Here is a 26,348-nt window from a genome sequence, read left to right as displayed (position 1 = left end):
TCGGCCATTTTTTTCTCTGTTTCAGTAAGTTTTAATTTCTCCTTTCTTACCAGTTTCGCAGTCATTTCGCTTGTGAAAACTGGCAGGGCTGTTGGATGCTCCTGCACTCTTTCTCCGTGTCTCTTTTAAATTTGTTAAGCTCAGTTTTAAATGCTAATTTTTAGGTTTTGTGGGGGACATCTCCCGGAGCAGGGAAGAACACATCCATCCCTTCTCACCGCATCACGTGACCTCCGCTGGCCACATTTTAAAAGATGCCCAGATGTGCACGTATGTCCCTTGAGTTGAAAAAGGGGTGTGGTCTGGGCAGGGCATGGCCAAGAGATGTGCATGTAAATACTTATGCACCCCCAGGTCCTCTATTGTGTAACTTTACTTCTGCTATGGAGGAGGTGTAACTGTAAAAAATAAAATAAAAAAGAGCCATTTTGGAGGGGTTAAAGGGTTTGGAGCAACTGGGGAAGTGTAGGCCATTAAACCATGGGGTTTCGGAGGACCTAGCTCAACATTAGTCGAACTGGTAAAACTGGTTATGGCGTGCATGCACGCTAGTTTTAAAATACCGACTTACACAGTACAAACCATTTACACGCCTGGGCGTGCACACACTTAAAACTGTGCGCACATGTACGCGCCCAGGCTATTTTATAATATGCACACAAGCTATAAAATGGTAACATAGCTGAGTACACGCCGGCATAAAACACACCAAAGTGCGCTCGCATGCCAGTTTGAAAGTTACCATCTAAGTTAGAGCACTGTACTATTACACCCCTTTAATTATTTTATTTTAAGTATGTGCAGCATTGAACAAGATAAATACAGATGCACATTTGTACTTTATTAATGTAATACCAACACAAGTCACAAAGATAAAGTCTCTACTCTACTTTAACCCATTTTACAAGGTGAACAGAGCAGTTTAGCCAACGAGGGTTTGATAACTGTTTTCCAGGTACATAAAAGTAATAAACCAAAAAGTGTCTTACGAAAATAGGGCTTTATTTTAGACTATATTTCTGTACAGTTCACTACCCATGTCATATCTGTCACCAAGAAGCCTCTTAAGCTGAAAATGATTTTGTAGAAAACATTTTAAAATATTTATAGTTTGCCTACAATGCTTGCTTGGGAAATGACTGAATTTCTCTTGGGTGTTAAAAATGGTTTGGATCCTGTTTTCAAAGCACAAAGATTATTTTCCTCTGGGAGAATTTATAAACCAACAAGAAAGAGAAATTTTGAGCCTAGGCCTTTTGTTTAGTTAGTCTGATCTCTGAATATTAACTTTATTCAAACCTTCTTTAATTATAGCTTAGTAAGAAGAAAAACATCCAGTTATAGTTACATAGTGAAGCAATGTAGGTGTCACAATACATTATTAGGGGGTTTTAATTTTTAGCCCATTGATTAGCTTTATACTAATCATCATTAGTATTAGGAGCCTGTAAAGTATACAGAGGTCTTACTTAAATATTTTTCCATACCTATTATAAAGCACACTCAGACCACCACAATTTGTTTGTGAAATTTAGGCACAAACTGTCCAGCCAGCAATGTTTGAACACATTAGAAAATCACAAGATGGATCGATTTGCTGTAGTTCTCCGTAATGTGTACTTTTATGCATACTTCATCCTTATGCTCCAACAGGCTGACATTTTAGATTTCTCTATGTGCCTCACTGACATCTTCAAGATTGTGGAAAAGGTCAAAGAAACATGAAGAAATAACCTCTGTTTATTGAACTGAATGTATTATATTATTTATAGGAAATGCCATCAATTTCTTTTCAAGACCTAAGTTAGGGCCTTATTTTCCAATATCGCATTGGTAACGCATTAGGGGGCGTTACCAATGCAAATGAGGCTTCTTTCGTGCAGTGGGGAAACATCGTGTGCGGCGATGTTTTCGCCATTCGCGAAAACATTAGCGCCGCACGCGATGGTTTCCCACTGCACGATGATTCTTTCAGGGTATTTGAATCCCTATGGGAGGGCTACCTACTAACTCGGGGTGGGGATTAGGTATGAGTGTCGGGGGTTGGGGGCCACTTTTGCATTCCACATGAGACCTACTGACAGAACAGTGGTCTCTAGTGCTGATTTGCTGGCCGTCGGAGTGAGGACGCTCACTCCAAGCGGAGATTTGGCCAACATTTTCTCCACCTAGCATGTTGTTGCCCAGGTAGAGTGTCCATCAAGCTAGGTGGAGAGAACGTTGCCCAAACCACTTCTTGGTGTGAGCGTCCTCACTCCGACGGCCAGCAAATCTGCACTAGAGACCACTGTTCTGTCAGTAGGTCTCATGTGGAATGCAAAAGTGGCCCCCAACCCCCGACACTCATACCTAATCCCCACCCCGAGTTAGTAGGTAGCCCTCCCATAGGGATTCAAATACCTATGTAGGGCATAGGCACTATAGTAAGTCTCTCTCTCTCTCTCTCTCTCTCGAACTACCGTGGATGGCGATAATCCTTTTCTGGCCCGTAGCGCAGTCCATAACGCGAAGTTGGAGTTGTAGTTAAACTCCGCGATAGCGCTACCACTGCGGTTGTTTCGCCGCACACGATACACAGGTTCCCGCTTTACATATGCTCCGCCCCAACTCCGCCCCCTGAATACCAAATGACTAATTTGCATTCGCGAATCGCGTTAACAGCTGTTAACGCGATTCGCGAATTTATCGCACGCGGTAAAGTGCTTTGAAAATGAGGCCCTTAGCTTGTTATCTTGGGATCTATTTTATTTTTCATTTGGAAGTATCTGACAAGCAAAATGTTTTTGGAGTTATTTCTTATTTTCCTTTGGAATCATCATCTCAATTTCTTTGTTTCTTCTTACAAGGGTTGGTGGGGTAAAGTGATGTCACAGTGCTGTGAGGAGTTCATTCCCATGTGTACACTCTGTTTCCGTTTCATCAAGGACGCCCACAACTCCTGCAGAAAAACAGGAGCAGAGTCGTCAAGAGAAAAAGACTGACTCAGACTGGTGTTACCAAGAGGCAGGCAACGGGGATGAACTTAGGGGAAAATTTGAGAATAGGAGCTTAGGAAGGTTGCAAGTGCTTTGTTTGTTTTATGGAGTGGAGGTGATGGAGTACCAGGGGAGCAGCAACAGCTCTTAAAAGTACCCAAGAATTAGTGGAAGCAGCGACTGAAAATGAAGTGGGGTCTAATGAGTAGGATAGTGGTATGCGATGGGGACAGATGCCAGAAAGAGGTGCATCCTGGGATACATCTTGCCATTAGTAGAGAAAAGGGAAGATGACTACCCGCATGCTAACCCCAAGGTTATATTGCAAAGTAACGTTTTACAAAATCAGCTCAACAGGAACAGACTAAGAAACACCGATACACAGAGTAATTCTCCTTTAACTTTTACTACTCAATCTTTGGCTCTGAAGCATTCAAATGGGGGACATTTTACACCAAGAACTATCTCACTGGGTGAAAATTGCACGTTATTCCCAATTTACACTAGTAACACTTAAGTAATGGGAAATATCCATACAAATACAAAAATGCTTTTTACAAAACAATATATAAATTTTATTATTACAGCAACTTGAAAAATATATAAATACAACAGTATCTCACTCGCACCTCATGCATACATTAAAAATAGAAACCCACCAAAAAAAGTTGTGCTTCACTATATAAAATAGCACAATTACAATCACAATGCAACAAATGTCTCAAATTCTACATAATTTCTTCATTCCTGAAAATGCCTTTCGTTTAATATGTGTATACATATATATATATATATATATATACACACACACACACAATCGGTCTTTCCCGTCGGTATGCCACAGAGGGCATGGGTGTTCGGTTGCGAAACACATAGGCATTGGCACGTTACAGAGGACAGTGGCGTCTGGTTGTCTGTAGAAGATGGTTAGTTGTTTTTTTTCTGAAAAGCTGGGAATAATTCTGATGTGAAATCATAGCCCCTGTGAAGTTAGTAATGAGATGAAACTAGTTATATATGCTTGAAAGAAGATTTGTGGTTATTATTCCCCCAAAGAAGCCAGATAGGGTGAAATGAGGGTCCCTTGTAGGGGAAAGTTCATTTGAGCAAGATCGATTGTTGATGTGAGGAATGGGGAATACCGATTATTGATGCAACACACCGGGTAAGTTTGTTTGAGCTCGCAAAAGACGGGGAAGACAGATTGTTGATATGAGGAACGGGGAATACCATGCCTTTAATTAGTTGATAAGAATTGTTTCTGTCATGTGATAGACATTGTGACATCTGTAATACATGTATTAGATGAAAAGTAATTTTATGAATAAGGGGAAACTGTATAATTAGCCATCCATATGTATATTAGGTTAAAGGTGTGTATATATATATATTAGATAGATAGATACACATATATAAGAACATAAGAAATTGCCATGCTGGGTCAGACCAAGGTCCATCAAGCCCAGCATTCTGTTTCCAACAGAGGCCAAACCAGGCCACAAGAACCTGACAATTACCCAAACACTAAGAAGATCCCATGCTACTGATGCAATTAATAGCAGTCGCTATTCCCTAAGTAAACTTGATTAATAGCAGTTAATGGACTTCTCCTCCAAGATCTTATCCAAACCTTTTTTGAACCCAGCTACGCTAACTGCACTAACCACATCCTCTGGCAACAAATTCCAGAGCTCAACTGTGCATTGAGTGAAAAAGAATTTTCTCCAATTAGTCTTAAATGTGCTACTTGCTAACTTCATGGAATGCCCCCTAGTCCTTCTATTATTCGAAAGTGTATATAACCGAGTCACATCTACTCATTTAAGACCTCTCATGATCTTAAAGACCTCTATCATATCCCCCCTCAGCCGTCTCTTCTCCAAGCTGAACAGCCCTAACCTCTTCAACCTTTCCTCATAGGGGAGCTGTTCCATCCCCTTTATCATTTTGGTTGCCCTTCTCTGTACCTTCTCCATCGCAACTATATCTTTTTTGAGATGCAGCGACCAGAAAATATATATATATATATACACACACACATATACACACACACACACACACACATGTATTAAACCAAAGGCAATTTCAGGAATGAGGAAATTATGTAGAATTTGAGACATTTGTTGCATTTTGATTGTAATTGTGCTATTTTATATATTTTATATAGTGAAGCACAGCTTTTTTGGTGGGTTTCTATTTTTAACGTATGAATGAGGTGCGAGTGAGATAGTGTTGTATTTAATTATGTTTCAAGTTGCTGTAACAATAAAATTTGTATATTGTGTTGTAAAAAATATTTTTGTATTTGTATGGGACATTTTACACCATACAGAAATGTAAAAACAGCTGCTACTTAGATATTTAGGTAATAATGACTAATGTAAAAGACATTTCCAGTTTTGCCATGGACCATTAACCCACTATTGCATTAACGATAGGCAATACGGAACCCTAGCAGACATTGTAATATTATTACTTTTATGAAGTGAATTTTGTTTTATTAAAAGATATAAATGTATTCAAATTTTAAAAAACTGCTTTTGAATTCTCACTACAGGATAAGGAAAAGTTCTTTTGTTGTCATCCTTTTGACTCTGAAGTCAACAGAATGACAAGTATCAGCCAGAGTGCCAGACACACTACACCACAGCGTTTTCTGCCCTTCCCATGAACTCTGCTAAATACGGTTTCAAGATGGCAATACCTGCATGTCCCTCTCAGACACGGCACCATACTGGATGCCAGCAAGCATGTAACACTCACTGTATACTACATCAAAAAGTCAGGGAAGCAGCACAAAACTTTTGTCAAAAGAGATTTGAAAGTGGCAGCTTGAAATAAGGCCTGTAGTTTATATGCATTAGAATTTAAATCATTTTTCAGAATTTGTTTCTTCTTCACTCATAAAGAGATCCAGTCAGTACAAATGTTTCTCAGCAGTGTGGGGTTTGCTTCTGCAAAGCTAGTCGCAAAGGTGCCCATTTTCAGCTGCCAGTTGGCTAAGTTAGTCAGAAAAAATGTATCTGGCTAACTTTATTTGAATATTCAGTGGCACAGCTGCGCTACCCAGCTAGGTAAAAATTAGTCGGGTAAGTTTGTCTAGCTAACTTTGACTTCTCTCTGGCAGTCCTAAAGCTAGCTGACTAGTACTGAAAAATAGGGGTTTATCCAGCTAATTTAGCTTCATAACTGGCCTTGCCCCAAAATGCCTCAGCTCTGCCAACATAGCCAGCTAACGTTATAGCCAAATATGAAGTTAACCAGCTAAGTATGGGACAGTCAGACTAGCAGGATTTAAAGTCTAGCTAAGACTGTGACTTAGCCGAACAAACTGCTGTCAATGTTGAGCCCCAAATATATTAAGCTGGTCCAATAAAAACTTATCGCCTACATCTGGTTGGCTGACCTTCATTTCTACAAACATTTCTAACAGTTTCCTTTCAGGCGAACTGTACATATAGTGGCTTTAATAAATGCAGACAGAACATCAAAATGGCAGAGCTGTCAGACCTGAAACAGAAAAGTAATAATATCTCAGATATGACACCAGCGTGAAACACATCTGAGAGGCGAAAGCAAAGGGAACTGATTAGGAGATACTGCTATCACTTCCTTGGTAACTGCATGAGCTTTGTGATTTCTTCCATTACCCAGTTCATCTTCGCTTTTTTTTGGAATTACAGGGTTACCCTTCAGGAAATTAAAGGTTTCCAATAAAGCCTCATCTGTGCTTATCGCTGTTAGCAGACTGTGCTCCAATGCATAAATTCTGTCACCAAAACTGTCAGCATAATTCTAGGATGGAATGGCCAGAAAGGATGAACTCCTGTTTCTTCATGTTCATTCAGGAATTGCTTTGCTTAATCTATCTTTAAATAACCACCTTAGAAGTTTTTATTTAATTTATTCACAAACTAGGGATGTTCATGAAACAAATGTAATTTTGTGTTATGTTACGTGTTATATCTTTTATGTCTTTTCCATTAAAACCAATGTAAGAAGCAATAAGCATGCTATTTTTGCCTACAACATTGTGATTTTCCATCCACTTTTTATGAAACTTGCAGGCATTTATGGTCCCTTCCTTCAGATCACTGTGGATGCTGAGAGAAGTACAGCAAAAAAAGGCAGTTTGGAGGAAACTGGAATAGACTACCTATGTGGCAAAGCAGCAGCAGGTATCTCAATGCCCCAAGGAATCAACAGAGAGGCAGGGCAGCAGCAGTGGAATCAACATCCCAAGATATTGAATGAGTGACAGAGGAAGAAGAAGATGCATCAACACCCGAAGGCACCCAGGGAAAAAGTGTAGGCATTGGTGTTCAGTGAGAGAGAAACCCATAAAATGTGAAAGGCCATGCACTCAGCCCTCTTGAAACTCACATTGAAATTCAGGGAAACCCAATAGAGGGAGATTTATCTTAATAAAGACCAACTGTTCTACCAACTCTGGTGCCTGCCACGAATAGCATGGACTCACGATGTCCCCCACTATCGAGAAAATCCGTTCACTAAGCACGCTGGTTGGTGGGCAGGAAAGGAAATGCTGAGCGACCTTGGCAAGGTCTGGCCAGACCTCAGCCTTGTGTGCCCAGTATGCTAAAGGATCTGTGGTCATGATCTCAATGGGCTCTGCAAGGTACAGCCTGACCAAAGTTTCTGCAAGGGTTTCCTCTGGGGATTGTTGACGGAAGCCTCTACTGTCAGCTACTGATGCTATGGCCTGTGTCAGAAGAGCCCATCCTGCAGTCGCAAGTGGGGGAGGGTGGCCTAAGTAGGGGGAGTAGGTGGTATCCAATGGAGTGCTGATGATGCTGACATTGCTACAAGGAGAGCCCACTCTTTCCCCTGCACTGGCCCTCTGCCTCTTCCACTGACATTCCTGTACCCTAGCCACCAGTTTCTTCTTCCAGTAACACAGAGAGTTAGACTGGACAGCAATACTCCCTTTTATGCGGGGGTCACAAATGGTGGCCAACATATAACAATCCAGTTGGGTGAGGGGTTTAAGCCGATTTTGGAACTGAAGCTGCAAGCACTCAACTAGCACCATCACCTCCTCTGCCATCCCTTGCTCCTGCCGGAAGCCCTCCAACTTCTGCTCCAGGAGGTTAACTATAGGGATGACCTCACCCAGGGTAGCCATGCCCAAACTCAGTGCCTCCATGGCTTCCTTAAAAGGCTTCAGAACATACACTACCTGTGTCATGTGCAACCAATCCTGGCACCCAAGGGGACAATCTAACCCTATCTCAGCCTCCAGAGACAACTCATGAAGAGGTGTCTGCTGCTCCAGCAACCTCTGTAGCATAAGGTAGGTAGAATTCCACCTGGTGCCCACATCCTGAATAAGGTTATGCAGGGGTGCCCCAACCAACACCTGCTTCTGCCGGAGCTGTTGTCCACCCTTTACACTGTGGTTGAAATAACAGGCTATTTTTCTGCACCTCTCTATCAGATCACGCAAGACAATGCTGCTGCCATTCTTGCTCACTAATCCAAGGGCATCCTTTACTACCAGATTCAACAAGTGCGCAAAGCATCGGATCCCCTTGTAGGCCCCATCACCCATTGCCCTAATTATTTTACTATCACTGTCTGTCACAATAAAGCCCTTACTGAGGTCTCTGACTAGCCAACCCTCCATTGTTCCCCTAATTGCTTCTAAGATATGGTCTGACGTATGGCTGTGGTTCATTACCTGCGCATGCAGCAAAGCCCACTTATACCCTGCTGATGGACACCCCCTTGAACTACCACCTGCCCTTGCCTCGTCCAGCTGCCACCAATGTGCCGTCAGAGACAGGAAAGCATGCATAGCATTCTGACTTGTCCAGATATTAGTAGTGAAATGTATGCTATTCCCCTCTGCTTTGGTCAGCTGTGCCTGCATCTGGGAACGACATTGTGCATACAGGGTGGGTATGACATGCCTAATGAATGTGGCACAGTTGGGGACTTTGTAGTTGGGGGCTAACAAGTGGAGCAGTCGCTTGAAACCTACATTCTCAACCACCTGCAAGGGTTGGTCATCCAGAGCAACCATTTCTCCAATGTATCTGGTGATCATCTGGCATACTGCCTGCCTCTTGCTCCAGGTCAATGCTGTGGGACAATACCCCATCAGCTCCATGGCGGCTTGCCTCTTTGGCAGTGGCAGAGGCTGCTCACCTACCACATCTCTGGGAGAAGGGGCCAGGAGCTTAGGCTGGGAGATGGACCTCCCCTTTCCTGTGCATTTGCTGCTGCTGCTGCTTGTAGTGAGGGTTCCCAGAGTGCCAACCTCCCCTGCAAGCAACACTGCAAGATGTTGCTTTTTCAAATGGTATTGCATTAAGGTGTTAGTAAGATGCCCCACTATCCTTCCACGGCTCACGGTCTTCTTACAGTGAAGGCACTCAGCAAACCGCTGATCCTCCAAGGGCCGGAAATGCCTCCAAACTTGTGATCTCTTTCTCGAGCCCCTCAGTGGATCCGTGGGTGCTGCTAGAAAATCCATTGGTGCAGCCGGCATTGACGACAATTGAGATGGTAAAGGGGCATCTCTCATACTCTCATGAACTATATGGGAAGGACTCTCATGCTGGGAGGTGCTCTTGGCCACAGTAGTATAGGTTAGACCTATATTAGCCTGTTCATTAGACATCAGACTAACCACACCATCCAAACCCTCCTCAATTCCCATAGTGGAAATTTCCCCTCCTATTCTTCTCAACTCTGAGACATCATCTTCATCCTCAGATTGAAATAGCTTTGGCAAGGACTGACCAGATTCAAAGAAAATGGAGTGATGCACTGGCTTCAGCTGCTGCCCAACTATCCCGCTACTACTAGCCTGCAGCTCTGGCTCTTTCTGTCCCCAAATTGTACCAACACTGCAAGAAAAAGGATGCTGCTGATCTGGCACTGAAATAGTCTTGGTCTGCTGCTCAGACTCATCGTCCAACCCTCTTTCATCTCTGCCAGAAGGCACTGCTGCATTGAGATCCGCTGCTGTCTTCCTACTCCCATAAAAAAGATGCTTGATCTTGGTTGGGGGGGTGCTGCTAATGCCAGAACTGTCTATTCCCACAGTGCTTCCATACTTTTCCCCTCTGCCTCTCCCATGTCTGCTGCTACCTCTTGGCATGATGGAATTTTTGAGGGAGGAAGGATATCACTGGGGGTGGGGGCTGGAGGAATAACAACAGATACTGATCCACTGATATGTTCTTTGATGATCTCCAATTCAATTTCCTCTTCTGGTTTAGTGTCCTCCTGTTCTGAGTTCCTGCAGAGTTCATTTATCTGCCGAACTGCAAAGCTCAATCTGTGTTATCCAAAATAAATCTGGTTAGTTCAATTGCATCACAGCCCTGAAGTCACTACCCTATTGTGACCTTTTCTTCAGCAGGGAAGTGTTAAAATAATGCAGCCCCGTATTTAGGATTATTGTCTTGTATTCATGTCTTATGACCGGTTTCTCTGCGGGCACTTTTCCTCTAAACTCGAGGTTAACTCTGTACCCACCGCTATTTCCTCCCGATCTGTTTCAATCTCCCCACCGCAGCTCATCTCCAAACACTGTATGTTTAATCAGCATCCACTGGCCTGTTTGTTTCCACAATTCGTGGTCAGTTTCCACGTTGCAGTCTTTCAACAGACACTGGGCCATATTTACTAAAATGCAGCATTGCATTGTTTACCCATTAATCTCAATGCGGTGCACTAACTGACGCACGTTCACGCATTTTACTAAACGTGCTTAAACGGCATTTACAGTCGCTTTCCACGGATCCGCTTTGTTCCCAGCTGCTGGTCAATTTCCTTGCCGCATTCTTTCTACAAACACTTTGTTTAAACGGCACACACCGCTGGTTTCCACTGACCTGCCTCGTTCACAGTTCCTGATCAGTTTCTCCGCTGCCTTTTTGTTGAACACAGAAATCCACTTCCGTCGCTCTCAGCCTCTCTCCCTCGTCCGTTTGCTATCACGTCAGCAGTCTCTGGAAGGCAGCCTGGCCCTCCCTCTGTGGTGAAAATGTGTCCCCAGGGCCCTAGATTCCATCAGGTTCCTCCTGTCACAGATCCCTGTGACCTGTTAGGAGCTGGTCCTACCCCCCTATGTTTTGGGGCCTTTCTCTGGCATTCCTTGATATGCGAAATGGAAATTCTGCCACGGGGCGGGAAGGGGGTATTTATTAAATGTAGCTTACCCTTCTCCCTACGGTACACGGCAGCCTAATGAAAGTGAGTGCTAGCACCGATGTATCACAGCAAACAGAGAATTAAAATGCAAAAGTTGGGGGAACTAACAAAATAAAATAAAAACAAAAAAAACGTACTCAATAAGTAATAAGTACAGGAATTCTGGGTAATTGGAATTGCACTTCATTGTGAATTTACTGCTTTGGTGTTATCGGTTCTCATGGTCCGTTTACATTATTACATCTGTACAACCAGGGACTGAGAAAGGGTTTTTTGAAGGATGTAAATAAACAGTTTTATTCACTGTTGCTTGAATAAGGGTGAAATTTGTGGATCATCGGGCTAGAAATTATATAAATAAATATAACACCACCTCAGCCAGCATTTGGCTGAATCTTGGCAATGTTTTTGTGTCTTGAAAAGCGATGCATTATGTGAATATATTTGTTTTATAGATTTACACAGTAAAATACAATCCTAGAAGTAACCTTTCCAAACAACAATATGCAACATTTGCCGGAACAAAAATTTCTAAAGTTCCTTTTGTGGATTTTTTTTTTCTTTCTTTACAGCAGCTTCATCACTTTGGATAATTAAGGGTAAGTTCATAAATTTTAACGCAGTCGACTCACATGTAATTTTATGCTGATTGTTGTGTATCTGCATTGGTATTTTTAGTAAAGCAGTTAATAAATTCAGAGTAATAAATAAACCATAAGCTTCTCCTGACTGCAAACTGCAGAGGCAGAAATTCCTGCCTCTCTTCATCATAGTACTGGAGGATCTTTTTCTGAGTGACTGCTCTTTAACATTTTCTATCCAAACAGGCCAATGCAATCTCATGCGCTCCGGCTAGCAGCACAGCTTAACCAGCGAATGGACGCACGTTTTGAACATGCTAAGATAACACCCGATGCAATAAGGGGATTAGCGCATCCAAAACGCGCATCCAAACTCACGCATAACTAATAGCACTCATCTCATGTAAATTCCATGTAGATGAGGCTATTAGCTGTTACCCCCCAATGTGATACATCACCGTGCACCCGTCACGCACTTTTTAACAGGGCAAATTTAACACCATCCCCATAAGTAGCATTGAGAATTATCACGCGTCCATGGCTCATCTAAAAAACACATTTTTCTGTGGTTCCACCTACTAAGGCACTTTAGGGGGCTGCGAGGAGCTGATCATGTGGCTGCCGCTTTTCTCTTTTTTTTTATACTGTAACTCTTTATCTTTATTGTATTTATAAACCGCCTAGAGCAAGAAACCAGGCGATTCAATCACAAAATGATTAGCACAAACACATCACATAAAACACATAAACGAGACAAGCTCAGTTACAGCCCCTTCATCAGCGCCGCCCTCCCCGACCCCCACTGCTTCCCTGACAGGCTGGGAGAAAGGGCCGTGTACCCGAGGTCCGCCTCCCGCCTCTGACCGCAGCTCTTGCTATCTTGCAGTGTGTCCAAACGCACAGATTTTTCATGTCCCAAGCCAAAATCACTGAAAAGGACTAATAACTTTTAGGTAGGGGGAAAGAAATGTGGGGAATCGATGCAAAACATGCATCCAAAATGGGTGCCTGTTTTTTTCAATGCGCGCACAGCCACAGCTCCCCCGGGCGCCCGATGCTTTTTAAGGTGGCAGCTCATTAAAATATAGCATCAAACACCCAGAAGAGGTGGATGTGCTCGCATTAAAAAAAATGGGCGCCCAGTTTGGATGCAAGTTTTTAATGTACGCTTTATTGCATTAGCCTGAAAGAGTGGAGGAAGGCTGGCCACGGTGAGCGGTGGGTAGCTTAAGTCTCTGCTGCATGCTACCTGAGCTTGTGCCATGCCTCCACAAGTGGGGGCCTCTCTGCCTGCCTGTTTTTTCTCCCCATCCCTTTCTCCTTTCATCTCATCCTTCCTGCTTCACTATGTCCTCTCCCTCTCTTCATTGTGGCCTACCCTCAAGGTGATGCTTTATCCACTCACAGCGAGGATGTGTCTCCAGGGGTACTTGCCCAGGAAGGAAGAGTTAGGATGATTATTGTAGTTGCTGATTTGATCTTTATGAAAGTAGAGAGCTAGGTGGCTGGGAGGTACGAGGATCACTTGGTAGCTTGCTTGCCTGGTGCAAAGGCAGTGGAAGACATGCATTGTCTAGATAAGGGTGCTGGGAAGGAGCCTGCTGGCATGGTACATTTGGGTACCAATGGCATAGGAAGGTTCTGGAGGCTAAATTTAGGCTCTCTTCGATGTAAATTTCTAGTTCACACAGTATAGTTGTAAATTAAACTTTCTTTAATTCATGATTGGAATATAGCACCTGCAAGTACATAGCTAATAAAACTAAACACTTTTAAGTATATATCTGAATTTACAATAACTCCACATCCAAATGCAGTTAAGGCAGGCAGTGTGACATTGGTGAGCTGTTTATAATTTGTTAGCAATTAGTAACTGCAAATCCTTTCCAGAGTCAAGAGGTCCTAATTTTTCTTCTTCCCGGCTAATGACTTGCATTTCCATTATTGTGCCCTAAGTGCACTACTTTACTTTGTTTTACGTTAAAGCTGAATTTTTGCTTTATCCGCTCATACCCCCAGGTCAGTGAAACTCCATATTTTATAACTTGGTGACTCATTTGCAGGAAGCAGAGTGGCCAAAAGCCAAAGTCAAATGTAAGTGTTATTTGATTCTTTGCAGTTGCAGAAGTTCTGAGGCATTGTAAAGAAATGCAGCCTTATTCCCCTGGACATTCCCAGGGCCCAAAAAGACTGCAGAAATTCTGTTTTGTTACTGTTGAAAAAAATGGATGGGCTCTATGGAGAGCTTGCAAATAACACGGCCACCGTGGCTTCTAACAGGGCAGGCAGGGCTCCAAGACTGCAGAACTTTGGATGCTGGAGACAGGCGCAAAGGAGAGTGAGAGTCTACTGGCGTGATAAGAACATCTCAGCTACTGTTACTGAATTATTGGGGCTTTCTCTTGCTGTGCTTTTGCGATAAGACCTCTTACATATTCTCTTTAACACATTTGTTGTAACTGGTAATAAAATATAAACTAATTATTCTACAAAGAATGTCTCCTTGTGATATCTATGGTAGAGAAGAAGGCCTAGCTGATAGAGCCATATATTCAGGGATTTACCATTTACATTGATGAGCCCAATGTGACCTGTTGCTTGTGACGTGTGGAGAAATTATTCATCTGCGGAAAAGATAAGCCCTCATTTTTGTGAGTGCTAGAGTTACTTGGAGTGATAACTTCAAACTGGTAATTGTTAGTGCTAGCTCAGCGGTAAATATAAGCTTTTATTTGGAACTTGTTCAGTTTAAGGTGAACTTTAAAAGCCGATGTGCCAAAATTAGGGGATGCGAGAATATGTCGGGCTTGTGTGTGCCGAGCGTAGATGCCGCTGCATGCACATCTTGGACTCTCTCAAAAAGGGGCAGAGCATGGGCATAGTCTGGGCAGTTCGGGACTCAAACCAGAAATTTGCTCGTAAATACTTACGTGATCTGGCACATGTTGAAGCCCCCTGCTGTGTAACTTTAGTTCTGCTATAAAAACAAAGAGCCATTTTGGAGGGGTTTAAAGGATGTGGGGTAACTGGGGGGGTGTACAGTCTATCAAACCAGGGGGGTTGGAGGACCTATCTGTTAACTGGGTGCACTGGGAACGAACCGGTAAAACTGGCAAATGCATTGGTACGCGTCCCTTTTAAAATCCCCCCACTTACGCAGAAGCGGCTTTTCTGCACACAGGCACACGCCCACTTTAAATTGGGCCCACGTGTGCACGCGGCCAGGCCATTTTATAACATGCACACATATATGCACGAATGTTTTAAAATATTCGCATCCCTGGACACAGGCTGACGAACATGCGTGCATGTGCGACTGCGCGCCGCTTTGAAAGTTACCATCCCTGTGTGTTATGTGGTGTTTTGAGTCATTTTTGCGTTTTGGTAGATCCGGTGGAATAACGTATTCCACTGAGATCCATGGCAGAGAAATAGGGGTTCCTGTTGTGGTTTGGTTGACCCATTGAGGTCAGTGGTAAGGTAATATCTGTTCCCACCATTTTGGTTGGACTCCAATAGAAGGGACTGCTGGGGCACTCAGTAGTGGGACATGCAGGTTATACTAGATATTTTGGGTAGACATACGAGAGAAGGTGATTGTGATGTGCCTTTGGGCAGTGAGGATGCAGTATGGTCTCTCTGTATGCCTGAAGAAAAGTGACAGAATTTAGAAACAGCTTGCTTGGCTTAAACAGTTGAAGACAGCACGTGTATTATAGAGCTGGGAAAGAAAGTATCTACTGATTAATTGTACAAATAATTATGGCCTGGATTTTCTAAGGTGGCATGCCTTAGAGAATCTGGCGGTAACAGGGGGAGAAGCGGTGGGAGGGGGGGGGGGGAACGATAAGGGGCCTTACCTTTTTGCCGTCAGTGAAGTTTCCGCGGTGTCCGCCCTGAAGCCACTCCGATTGCTCCTCTTCCGGTGATGATGCCGCCCCGACTCCGCCCCGATCTAGGTATTGCGTGCGATACGCTTTTGGATCAAAACTTGTGGCAACAAACAGGAATTTCTTCCTGAATATATATAGTTATTAAAAAAAACTTTTTCCCCATCTTTCTTTGATAAGTGTTTTGACATAACAATGCTTGGTTGCTATAGGAAAAAAAAAATTGCCTGGTTAGATGCTTTTTTTTTTTGTTTTGTTTTGAGCTGTGCTTTGAAATATAGAGAGAGATAAGCAGAGCTTTGGAATGCATTGGGTTGACAGTGCTAGAGAGAAAAGAAAAAAAAATAGCTGGTGGAAATTTTAAGAAAGCTTTGGTAATTAACATGGATCTCAGACTGACCTGCACTTGAGCTCCCTGAATCAGGATTTGTTAACCTTGTAAAAAAAGAGTTAATTTCTTGGAAGCTTTTCATGTGATTTACCCCTACCAAGATACAGCTAGAGCCTTCTGGAATAAAAAGTCTCTGTGTATGCTCAGGGTATAAATTCACAGGTAACAGTAGACAGCCAGCAAAAACTTGAAAGGAATACGTGTGAATTATATGTGCAAATTATTTAGTATGTCATGGTTTCTGTAAAAAGCTTGGGATCTCTGCCAGGAAAATGACAGACAAAAGTTTGTAGGAAAAAAATTAGTTACTTAGAAAGACATAGAAAGTGCAAGATAAGGTTAGAGGAAGTTTAGATGAACGTTGAGAAAGATTATTATTGCTAAATGAGCTGTAAGAATGTCATTTTAATGTCAAATTAATGGATAACTTAATTTTGCTCTGTTCAGTAATTTAAGTAATCAGACGTCAGGTGTTGAATGTCATAATATTACTGCTACTGTGTTTCATTTTTATATTTTTATTACATTTTCTGAGAATTTCTGACTCCTACAGAACATACAGTAATAGCAGTGATTATTCTCTAAGACAACTTGATTAATAGCAGTTAATGGACTTCTCCTCCAAGACCTTATCCAAACCTTTTTTAAACCCAGCTATACTAACTGCACTAACCACGTCCTCTTGCAACAAATTCCAGAACTTAATTGTGAGATGAATGAAAAATAATTTTCTCCAAATAGTTTTAAATGTGCTACTGGCTAACTTCATGGAGTGCCCCCCTAGTCCTTCTAATTGATTCACATTTACCCATTCTAGACCACTCATGATCTTAAAGACCTCTATCATATCCTCCCTCAGCCGTCTCTTCTCCAAGCTGAACAGCCCTAACCTCTTTAGCCTTTCCTCCTAGGGGAGCTGTTCCATCCCCTTTATCGTTTTGATCACCCTTCTCTGTACCTTCTCCAGTGCAACTATATCTTTTTTGAGATGTGGTGACCAGAATTGTGCGGTCTCACCATGGAGCAATACAGAGGCATTTTGAAATTTTCCGTTCTATTCACCATTCCCTTCCTAATAATTCCTAACATTCTGTTTGCTTTTTTGACAGCCGCAGCACACTGAGCTGACGATTTCAATGTATTGTTCACTATGATGCCTAGATCTTTTTCCTGGGCGGTAGCTCCTAATATGGAACCTAACATTGAGCTATTCAGCAGTACCTTGCATTAAGCAATCTTTTTTATAACATGTAAAGAAACTTCACTTTCATCCTTGTTTTATGCTTACTGTATACTGTTTTGATAGCTGTATTCCTTACACTTTGTACCTCCTCTTGACCTGAGACATCAGATATTTCCAAACTGTTAAAGTTTACATTGTTTCACACATACTTTGATCATCTTCAGGGATTTGAACCAAACCAACCAAGTTGCCTTTGATTCATAATGAGAGTTTATTTGACCTTTTTACAAACTGCTGATTATGGTTTTCATTTTTGCTATTCTCATTTTGATTGTTGCGTAAATTGTATACAGTTTTTCTTCCCTTTTCCCTCTTGCATTAAATAAGATGTTTTCTTGTCCAGCCTAGATTAGAGATTAAGCGAAACAAGCTGGCATTGAATGTCAAGAAAAGAGAAATTTTGCTTCCTTCTTTAACTGCGCCTGCTGATGCTTCAGGTTTTTCATTTGATAGATACTCTAAATCAGTCAAATTTCAAGCTCCCTATTGCTACGTCTACATATCAATTCACTGGTTCAGTCCCCTTATTATAAGCTTTGTCTTCTGAGATCTTTAAAGCCTCTTCTTTGCTAATTATGATATTTGCACTGTTGCACACTCTCTGATTCTGTCTTCTCTTGACTATTGTAATGTACTGTTTTTGCATTTCCCAAATTCGCATTTAAGGGCCTTACAACTGATCCAAAATTCTACTGCTCATATACATCCAAATTTTAAGAGCCCTGTGTGCGTAAAAATCGGAGGTTACGTGCATGGCCGAGCCCTGAACGTGCCGTGCGCATTTTATAAAGGGCCCGGACATGCGCATAACACCCATTCCCTGTACGTAGCTGGATCAGTCCAGACCATGGTTGAGCCTCCTGTCCAGCAGATGGAGACAGACCAAAACTGAAAGGGTATCCTAAATCAGGACAGAGCCTACCCTGCAGCCCTCCAGTATTTGTCTGTCTCCAGCAGATGCCAAACAGCTCACCCTGCGGTTCCCTGTTAGCTCGCCCCTACCCTACGGGGTTCCTTATTTGCTTCTTTTCCTTGTGGACAAGCTCAAGCAAGTATTGATTGGATTTAATTCTATGTAAAAAAAAAAAAAAAAGATTTTAAATTGTGTCACTTTCTTCGACTGTGTTAGGGAGACAGTCCTGTCTCCCTTGCTCTTGGGGTGCCTAGGGGGGCTTTCCCCTTGTCTTGTTCAGCCTAGGCTCCCTTCCCGGTGACCCTTTTCCTTGGGGCGAGACTGGTGGTGCCAGTCACTCCCCCTTAGCCTTCTGCCTTGCCCCGAGACGTTCATCCCTCGGGTACGTTCTCAGGGACATTTTATTCCCCTGTTATATTTAAAAAAAAAGAGAAACTTCCATCATTTTATTTGGTGCGATTTCAGAGAGGCAGAAAGATTTATTTGACATTTGTTGTCTGTTAGGGAGAGTGCAGGGTACGATCGCCTGCACTTCTCCCCAGGGGCTCCCTGCTCAGCTGTTTTCTGTTTGTCTCGCGGCTGTGCTGAAATTTTAATGCTGCGTTCTAATCTCTGCATTGCTTGTGGAGAGCCGGCCTCCCGGCTCTCCCGAGATGGTTTGTGCTCTGGCTGACTGCTGGGTGGGGAGGGCCCCTCCTCGGCAGTGCCGAAAACTTCAGCCCAGGGACGTGCTCCCCGATGCATGGCCAGGCCGTTCCCAACCCGGCAAACCGTGGGAACGGCGGCCATCTTGGGAATTAGTCCCGATGCCGATTCTGCTTTACAGGGGGCAGAGGAGCTGGACCTGCATATTTTACCCCTCGATTTGAGCCCGGTGCGCTCTCAGGGGTATGTCCCAGACCCCCCTCGCCACCTTCGCCCCTCCCTAGGTCCCCCGCCCCCCCCAAGTTTCCTCGGATGCCCGTGCCGCTACCCCCCTGCGGTGCCGGATGCGCAGGGCTCCGTCCGGGTGTGGGTGGTTCCAGGGGCCCCCCTCCCTCTGGATCCGCCGCAGCCTCCCGCGGACCCCCTTCAGGATCCTGTATGTGTATGGAAAACTTGGCTTTAAGATTTCTGTGACATTTTCTATGGCAAAGTACTTCTGAGAACCCAGTTCTGGTTAGTCTAACTGACTTTCCTGTTTACATGCGAAAAGGAGCCAACACCCCAGAGGCTGGATGTGATTGGACTAACAAGTAACAAATCATATTGATGACCGGAAGAAGAAAATACACCCAGGAAGCTTGTCAATGCATTCTTATTGGACACAATGTAGAGTTTAAAAAGCAGTGCACAGCGCAGAAGAGCTGAGTAGATTTAGAGCTTACACCGTTGCTGTATTGCCTGCTACTCTGGGGAACAAATTACTTCCTCTTTTTTGTTCCTCTTTTTTGTCTCTTTGTCTTTTCATTAATAAAACTTGCTTTTTAGATTACCAACTGACTGCAGCTTCATTACTCAGATCTACAATCCTGATGAGGTTTTTTCTACGCAGGCCCCCCCCCCCCCCCCCCGCTCGTGGGCGATGATCCCCGGGTACTCCGTCTATTTCAGCGGGAAGAGCTGGAGCCCCTCATCCCTTTCATTCTAAAGGAATTGGGGATTGATGCTCCCCCAGAGGATACGGTGATGGCCTCGATGCCGGCTAACGTGAACCCGGTCCTGGCGGGACTTAGGGTGCTTCCGCGCACGTTTCCCTTCCATCCCATGCATAAGTTACTTCTTTTACGGGAACGGGAAGCTCCAGAGACGTGTCTCCGAGTCAGAAGAGCTATGGATAAGCTCTACCTGCTCCCCGAAGATTGCCTGGACATGCTGAAGATTCCCAAAGTGGATTCTTCTGTCTCTGTGGTCACCAAGAATACCACGATCCCAGTGGTGGGGGCTACAGCTTTGAAGGATGTTCAAGACCGCAAGCTCGAGTTTTTTCTTAAGCAGATCTTTGAGGTCTTAGCTTTAGGGGTCCGGGCGACAATCTGCAGCAGTCTCATGCAGCGGGCAAGCCTTAGGTGGGTTCAGCAATTACTCAGCACCCAGGACCTCCCGTCTACAGAGACAGAGCAGGCGGAACGCTTAGAAGGCGCCATTGCATATAGTGCAGAAGCCCTGTATGACTTGCTTCGCATTCAGGCCAAGGCAATGGTTTCCGCAGTTTCGGCCAGACGCCTCCTCTGGCTTCGCAACTGATCCGCGGACTCTTCTTCCAAAGCTCAGCTGGGCACACTTCCTTTGAAGGGCAAGTTGTTTTTTGGAGAGGACCTGGAACAGCTTATTAAATCCTTGGGCGAAAACAAGGTCCATAAGCTGCCGGAGGACCGCCCTAAACAGTCTTATTCTTTCTTCCCGATGCGTACCCGCTTTCAGGGACAACACCGGTACAACAACAGGGCGCGCGGTTCCTTTCCAAGAGGAGGCACCTCCAGGTCACAGTCATGATCTCATTCCTTTCGGGGCCGTCGTGCCTTCCGAGATGGTAGTCAGCAACACCTGGCCGCCAAGTCCGCTCCCCGATGAGATCCGGCTGGTCCATTCCTCCGCACGAAACTTAAGTGGGCGTCTTTCTCTGTTTTGCAAGGAATGGGCCAAAATCACGATCAATGGGTCCTCGAGGTGATAGAAAACGGTTACGCATTAGAATTTGCCCGGGACCTACCGGATCTTCATCTCGTCTCTCCTTGCAGTCGACTAAAGAGGCCTGCTGTCTGTGAAACCCTAGCCAGCCTCCAGGAACTTGGGGAGATAATCCCGGTACCAGTGCAGGAACAAGGCGCCGGCCAGTATTCCATTTACTTTGTCGTGCCCAAGAAGGACAATGCCTTCCGTCCAATCCTGGACCTCAAATGAGTCAACCGGGCTCTCAGGGTATCCCATTTCTGAATGGAGACCCTGAGGGCGGTGATAGCAGCAGTCCGTCCAGGCGAATATCTGGCCTCCCTCGACTTGACAGAGGCTTACCTTCACATACTGATTCGACGCGAGCATCAGAAGTATCTCCGATTCCACATCCTGGATTAACACTTCCAGTTCCAGGCTCTACCCTTCGGCCTTGCCACCGCTCCTCGCACTTTTACTAAGATCATGGTGGTACTGGCACCTGCACTCCGCCGAGAAGGAATCTTAGTCCACCCTTATCTGGACAACTAGCTCATGCGGGCCAAGTCATCAGCTCTTTGCGGTCGAGCAGTCGACAGGGGCCTTGCTCTCCTCACTTCACTCAGCTGGATAATCAACTTCCCCAAAAGCAATCTCCAGCTCTCCCAGGTCCTGGAATTCCTGGGAGCTCGCTTCGATACCCGGGTCGGAAAAGTATTTCTCCCGGACGCTCGGGCGCTCAAGCTCACCGATCAAGTGCGTAGCTTTATTTCCCTGCTTCCCATGGCGTGGGATAACCTGCAGGTTCTGGGGACCATGGACTTCACTATTGACCTGGTCCCCTGGGCTTTTGCGCATATGTGTCCATTACAGAAAGTGTTGTTATCCCGCTGGCAGCCAGTGTCTGAGCAGTTCCAGGAGACCCTACCTCTCTCCGACTCTACCATTGCAGACATACAATGGTGGCTGTCGCTGGCGCATCTCCTGAAGGGGATGCCCCTACTGATTCCCTCGTGGGTCATAGTCACGACGGACGCCAGTCTCTCCGGGTGGGGAGCGGTCTGTCAATCCCAGATGACGCAAGGACACTGGTCCCCAGTCCAGTCCCATTGGCACATCAATCGTCTGGAAGCCCGTGCGGTGCGCCTGGCTCTCAAGGTTTTTCTCCAGCTAATCCGCCGCAAAGTGGTACGCGTTCTCTTGGACAATTCCACCACAGTGGCCTATATCAATCATCAGGGGGGTACCCAAAGTCGTCTGGAGGCGCTGGAGGCCAGCAAGCTCTTCGCCTGGGCAGAGAGACACTTGGATCGTCTAGCTGCCTCCCACATAGCAGACAAGGAGAATGTTCAAGCCGACTTCCTCAGCTGACAACGTCTCAATCCCGGCGAGTGGGAGTTGTCCGATGAGGCGATGGATCTGATTGTTCGCAGGTGGGGTCCTCCTCACCTGGACCTGATGGCAACTTTGTGCAACGCCAAGGCTCCCAGATTCTTCAGCCGCTGGAGGGAGCATTGCTCGGAGGGAGTGGATGCTCTGGCCCTCCCTTGGCCTCCCGACATTCTCCTCTACGTGTTTCCGCCTTGGCCACTAGTGGAAAAACTTCTCAGGAGAATAGAGCTTCACTGGGGACCGGTCATTCTCGTGGCCCCCGAGTGGCCTCGCAGGCCGTAGTTCACAGATCTGGTAAATCTGGCGACGGACAGTCCTCTTCACCTCGGCCATCTCCCCCGTCTTCTTTGGCAGGGTTCCGTATTTTTCGACCAGGTGTTCTGTGGAGTGGTCCAAATAGGGGCAACCAAACTTCTAAGACTACAATCGCTTGGTGGTTGAAGGAGGCGATTTGTTCAGCCTATATCTGCAAGGGCCAGGCGGTCCCTGAGGGCTTGAAGGCTCATTCCTTGCGTTCTCAGGCTACTTCATGAATGGAGAGTCAATCGGTCTCCGCGCAGGAAATATGCAGGGCAGCTGCGTGGAAGTCCCTGCATACTTTTGCTTGACATTACCACCTTAACGTACAAGCGCCAGTGTTTGGTTCCTTCGGTCGACAGGTACTTCGAGCTGGACTATCTCGGTCCCACCCTTTGTAGGGAAGCTTTGGTACATCCCATGGTCTGGACTGGTCCGGGTACGTACAGACAAAGGAAAATTAGTTCTTACTTGTTAATTTTCGTTCCTGTAGTACCACGGATCAGTCCAGACGCCCTCCCGTGTTCTGTCCGCTCAAACTCTTTCCTGTTTTTTTCCTTTTTATAGGAGTATTTTTGTGTCTCTGCATGGCTCTCTTGGATTCTCATTACAGGCACCGGAAGCATCTTTTATGATGATCTGGGGTAGTCATGCAAGAGCGATTAGTCACACAGTTCATTCATTTGTTCTATTGTTTGATTGTTTTCACAACTTTCATAGTTATCATGTTACTTGCTTGACCTTATGCCTTTTACTGCTTTGACAATGGTTATACTGGGTTATACTGAAGGGCTGCAGGGTAGGCTCTGTCCTGATATAGGATACTCTTTCAGTTTTGGACTGTCTCCATCTGCTGGACAGGAAGCTCAACCATGGTCTGGACTGATCCATGGTACCACAGGAACGAAAATGAATAGGTAAGAACTAATTTTCCTTTATGCGTAGAAGTGCTGAGCCAAGTAAAAGGAGCGGGCCAGAGGGGTGTGATCTGGACGGGGAGGGGGGGCAGGCCAGGACAGCAGCATGAGATGCTGTCCCGGGGAAGCGCGTGCTGGCAGCCAGCCAGCACGCGGAAGATACTTCTGCTCCGTAGGAGAGTAAGTATTAAAGCAAAAAATTAGGGGCTAGGTAGGGTTAGGTTAGGGGTCGGGGAGGAGAAGGGATGAGGGAGGAAGAGTAGGGTTAGGGTTAGGGAAGCTCCCTCCCAGTCCGCTCCTTAATTGGAGTGGACTGGGAGGGAACTGGGAAAAGCCTACCTGCATCGCCATGTGTAATTTAAAAAATCCCACCCGCACATTCTCGCGCCGATTATAAAATCGGGTGCATGTGTGCACGCGGATGTTGTATTTTATAAAATGCGTGCGGCGACCCACGTGTGTTATAAAATTGGCGCGTCCAAGAGCACGCGCGTGCACCTTTTAAAATCTACCCCTTAATTTCTGGTTTTCCATTATGTGAATATATCTCACTTGCTTTGGTTACCTGTCGCTGGGCGGGTGAAATTCAAAACCCTTACATTTATCTTCCAGACTCTGCATGATCCTGCTGTGCCTTCCATTGGTTCTGCATTATGGAGATACCAACCAACCCATCTCCTCCGCTCATCTACTCAGCATTTACCAGAGATTCTGTCTTTGAAGCAAGCTCGGCTGGCTAAGTCCAGAGAGCGGAACTTTAGTATAGTAGGCCCTATTTTATGGAATAACCTATCTGATGAGATCAGGCTGAGAATGATCTGCTTCATTTCAGAAAAATCCTTAAATCTTATCTCTTTACTTTGGCATTCTCTGTCTGATAAATGCTCTAATGCATTGGTTTGGGTTTCTGTGTCCTTTGAATAATAAGCAGTTATTGATGTTTTGTAACATTGAGTGTTATTTTGCTTGATCTTATTTTATATTGTTTGTTTATTTTATAGTTGTTTTATGCTTCAGTCATTTTTAATTATGTATGTATGTAGTTATCTGCCAAGGTTTCTGGGTTGGTGGAAAATAAATTGTTTAAATAAATAAATGACCCCCTCGTGCTACAAGCTCGTGCTACAAGCTATGAAAGAGGGCCACCTCCTCTGCATGAAAACCTTGGAGGTAATTACATTTTCCCATCAGATCTTCCCTATCCTGTCTTTCCTCCAGGGTATGTTTATCTCCATATGCTTTAGAACAAAGATCACTTATTTTGGTAGCCACCCTTTTGACTGATTCCAACTAATTTATATCCTTTTGAAGATGTGGTCTCCAGAATTGTACACAGTATTCCAAATGATGTCTCACCAGGAACTTATAAAGGAGCAATATCACCTCTTTTTTTCTGCTTACCATTCCTCTGCCTATTTACCCAAGCAGCTTTTTGGCTTTTTTCCATCACCTTATCCACCCTTGTCACTGAATTCCTTCATTAAAAGCCATGATAATCTAAGATTATCAGAAACAATCACCCTACCCAGATCCCGCTCTTCAATCACGCTTGAAAAAGAGTTTCACCCACTATACTTACCTCTCCTTTGCGTTTTTGCAGTTAAATGTATAACTCTGCATTTTGTTTTACATTAAATCTTTGCTACCAGACCCTAGACCATCACTCATGTTTTTACACCTTCCTGGCTGTGTACACTATTGCAAATTGTGGTATCATTGACAAAAAGACAAACCTTTCACAATAATCCTTCCAGAATGTCGCTCACAAAAATGTTGAACCAATCCAAGGACCAATCCCTGTGGCATATCACTAGTAAGGTCCCTCTCCTTGGAGTGAACTCTATTTATCACTACCCTTTGTACCCTCCCACTCAATCAGTTTCTAACCCAGTCAATCACTTTAGGGTTCATACCAAGGGCTCTCAATGTATTTATAAGGCACCTTAGCAGAACCATGTCAAAGGCCTTACTGAAATCCAAGTACGTTATATCTACTGCTCTCCCTGATCTAACTCTGTAGTTACCCAAAAGAAATTGATTGATTTGACAAGACCTACTTCTGGTAAAGCCTGCAAAGAACAGAGCTATTATAGCTTCTAACAGAGCAGAATTCCAGATGTACAGACCTTTGGTTCAGCATTGGATGCTAGAAACTGGGGCACAGGGGAGTAAGAGTCTACTGGTGGTGATAAGAATGGGTGAGCTATTGTTACTGAATTCCTTCATTAAAAGCCATGGGGTAGATTTTAAAAAAATGCGCGTTCACGTACTTTTGTTGGCGCACCAGTCGCAAACAAAAGTACGCTGGATTTTAGCAGATACGCGCGTAGCCGCGCGTATCTGCTAAAATCCAGGATCGGCGCGCGCAAGGCTGCCGATTTTGGGCAGCCGGCGCGCGCCGAACCGCGCAGCCTGCCTCCGTTCCCTCCGAGGCCGCTCCGAAATCGGAGCGGCCTCGGAGGGAACTCTCTTTCGCCCTCCCCTCACCTTCCCCTCCCTTACCCACCCCCCCGGCCCTATCTAAACCCCCCCCCCTACCTTTGTCCAAGGATTTACGCCTCCCGGAGGGAGACATAAATCCACGTGCGCCAGCGGGCCGCTGGCGCGCCGAGACGCAACCCGGGGGCGGTTCCAGAGGGTGCGGCCACACCCCCGGACCACACCGGGCCGAAACCACGCCCCCGGGCCCACCGCGTCCCGCCCCCAAAACGCTGCGTCGATCTGCCCCGCCCCCGACACGCCCCCGACAAAAAACCCCGGGACTTACGCGAGTCCCGGGGCTCTGCGCGCGCCGGCAGGCCTATGGAAAATAGGCGCGCTGGCGCGCAAGGCCCTGCTCGCGTAAATCCGGGCGGATTTACGCAAGCAGGGCTTTTAAAATCCGCCCCCATGATACCAGCTTAGGAATAAATAAGGGAGCATCTGCCCAGC

The 26,348-nt window shown here is 45.1% G+C and overlaps 1 protein-coding gene and 1 long non-coding RNA gene across 3 annotated transcripts; one reads left to right on the top strand and one right to left on the bottom strand.

Annotated features, from left to right (window-relative positions):
• Nucleotides 1-826: 826 nt before the first annotated feature.
• LOC115095674 (zinc finger BED domain-containing protein 4-like) lies at nucleotides 827-10,993 on the bottom strand. Of its 2 annotated transcripts, XR_003857837.1 has the most exons (4): nucleotides 10,844-10,993; nucleotides 8,980-10,284; nucleotides 2,724-2,938; nucleotides 827-1,808 (listed from the first exon to the last, which is right to left on the bottom strand). XR_003857837.1 is itself a non-coding variant. In XM_029609712.1 (2 exons), the coding sequence occupies exon 2, from the start codon at nucleotides 10,102-10,104 to the stop codon at nucleotides 7,339-7,341; it is 2,766 nt and encodes a 921-aa protein (XP_029465572.1). In that variant the 5' UTR covers nucleotides 10,105-10,284; nucleotides 10,844-10,993; the 3' UTR covers nucleotides 6,864-7,338. The 2 variants fall into 2 exon arrangements, 1 of the variants encoding a protein (XP_029465572.1); XM_029609712.1 differs by lacking the exons at nucleotides 827-1,808; nucleotides 2,724-2,938 and having other exon boundaries at nucleotides 6,864-10,284.
• A 101-nt stretch (nucleotides 10,994-11,094) lies between these two features.
• LOC115095676 lies at nucleotides 11,095-25,693 on the top strand. Its single transcript, XR_003857844.1, has 3 exons — nucleotides 11,095-11,204; nucleotides 11,735-11,761; nucleotides 24,030-25,693. It is a non-coding gene; the product is annotated as an uncharacterized LOC115095676 (long non-coding RNA).
• Nucleotides 25,694-26,348: the final 655 nt, after the last annotated feature.

Source organism: Rhinatrema bivittatum, chromosome 7 (assembly GCF_901001135.1).
Source record: "Rhinatrema bivittatum chromosome 7, aRhiBiv1.1, whole genome shotgun sequence".
Taxonomy (NCBI): domain Eukaryota; kingdom Metazoa; phylum Chordata; class Amphibia; order Gymnophiona; family Rhinatrematidae; genus Rhinatrema; species Rhinatrema bivittatum.
The sequence above is the reverse complement of the archived record's forward strand: the minus strand, read 5'-3'. Positions and strand labels throughout refer to the sequence as shown.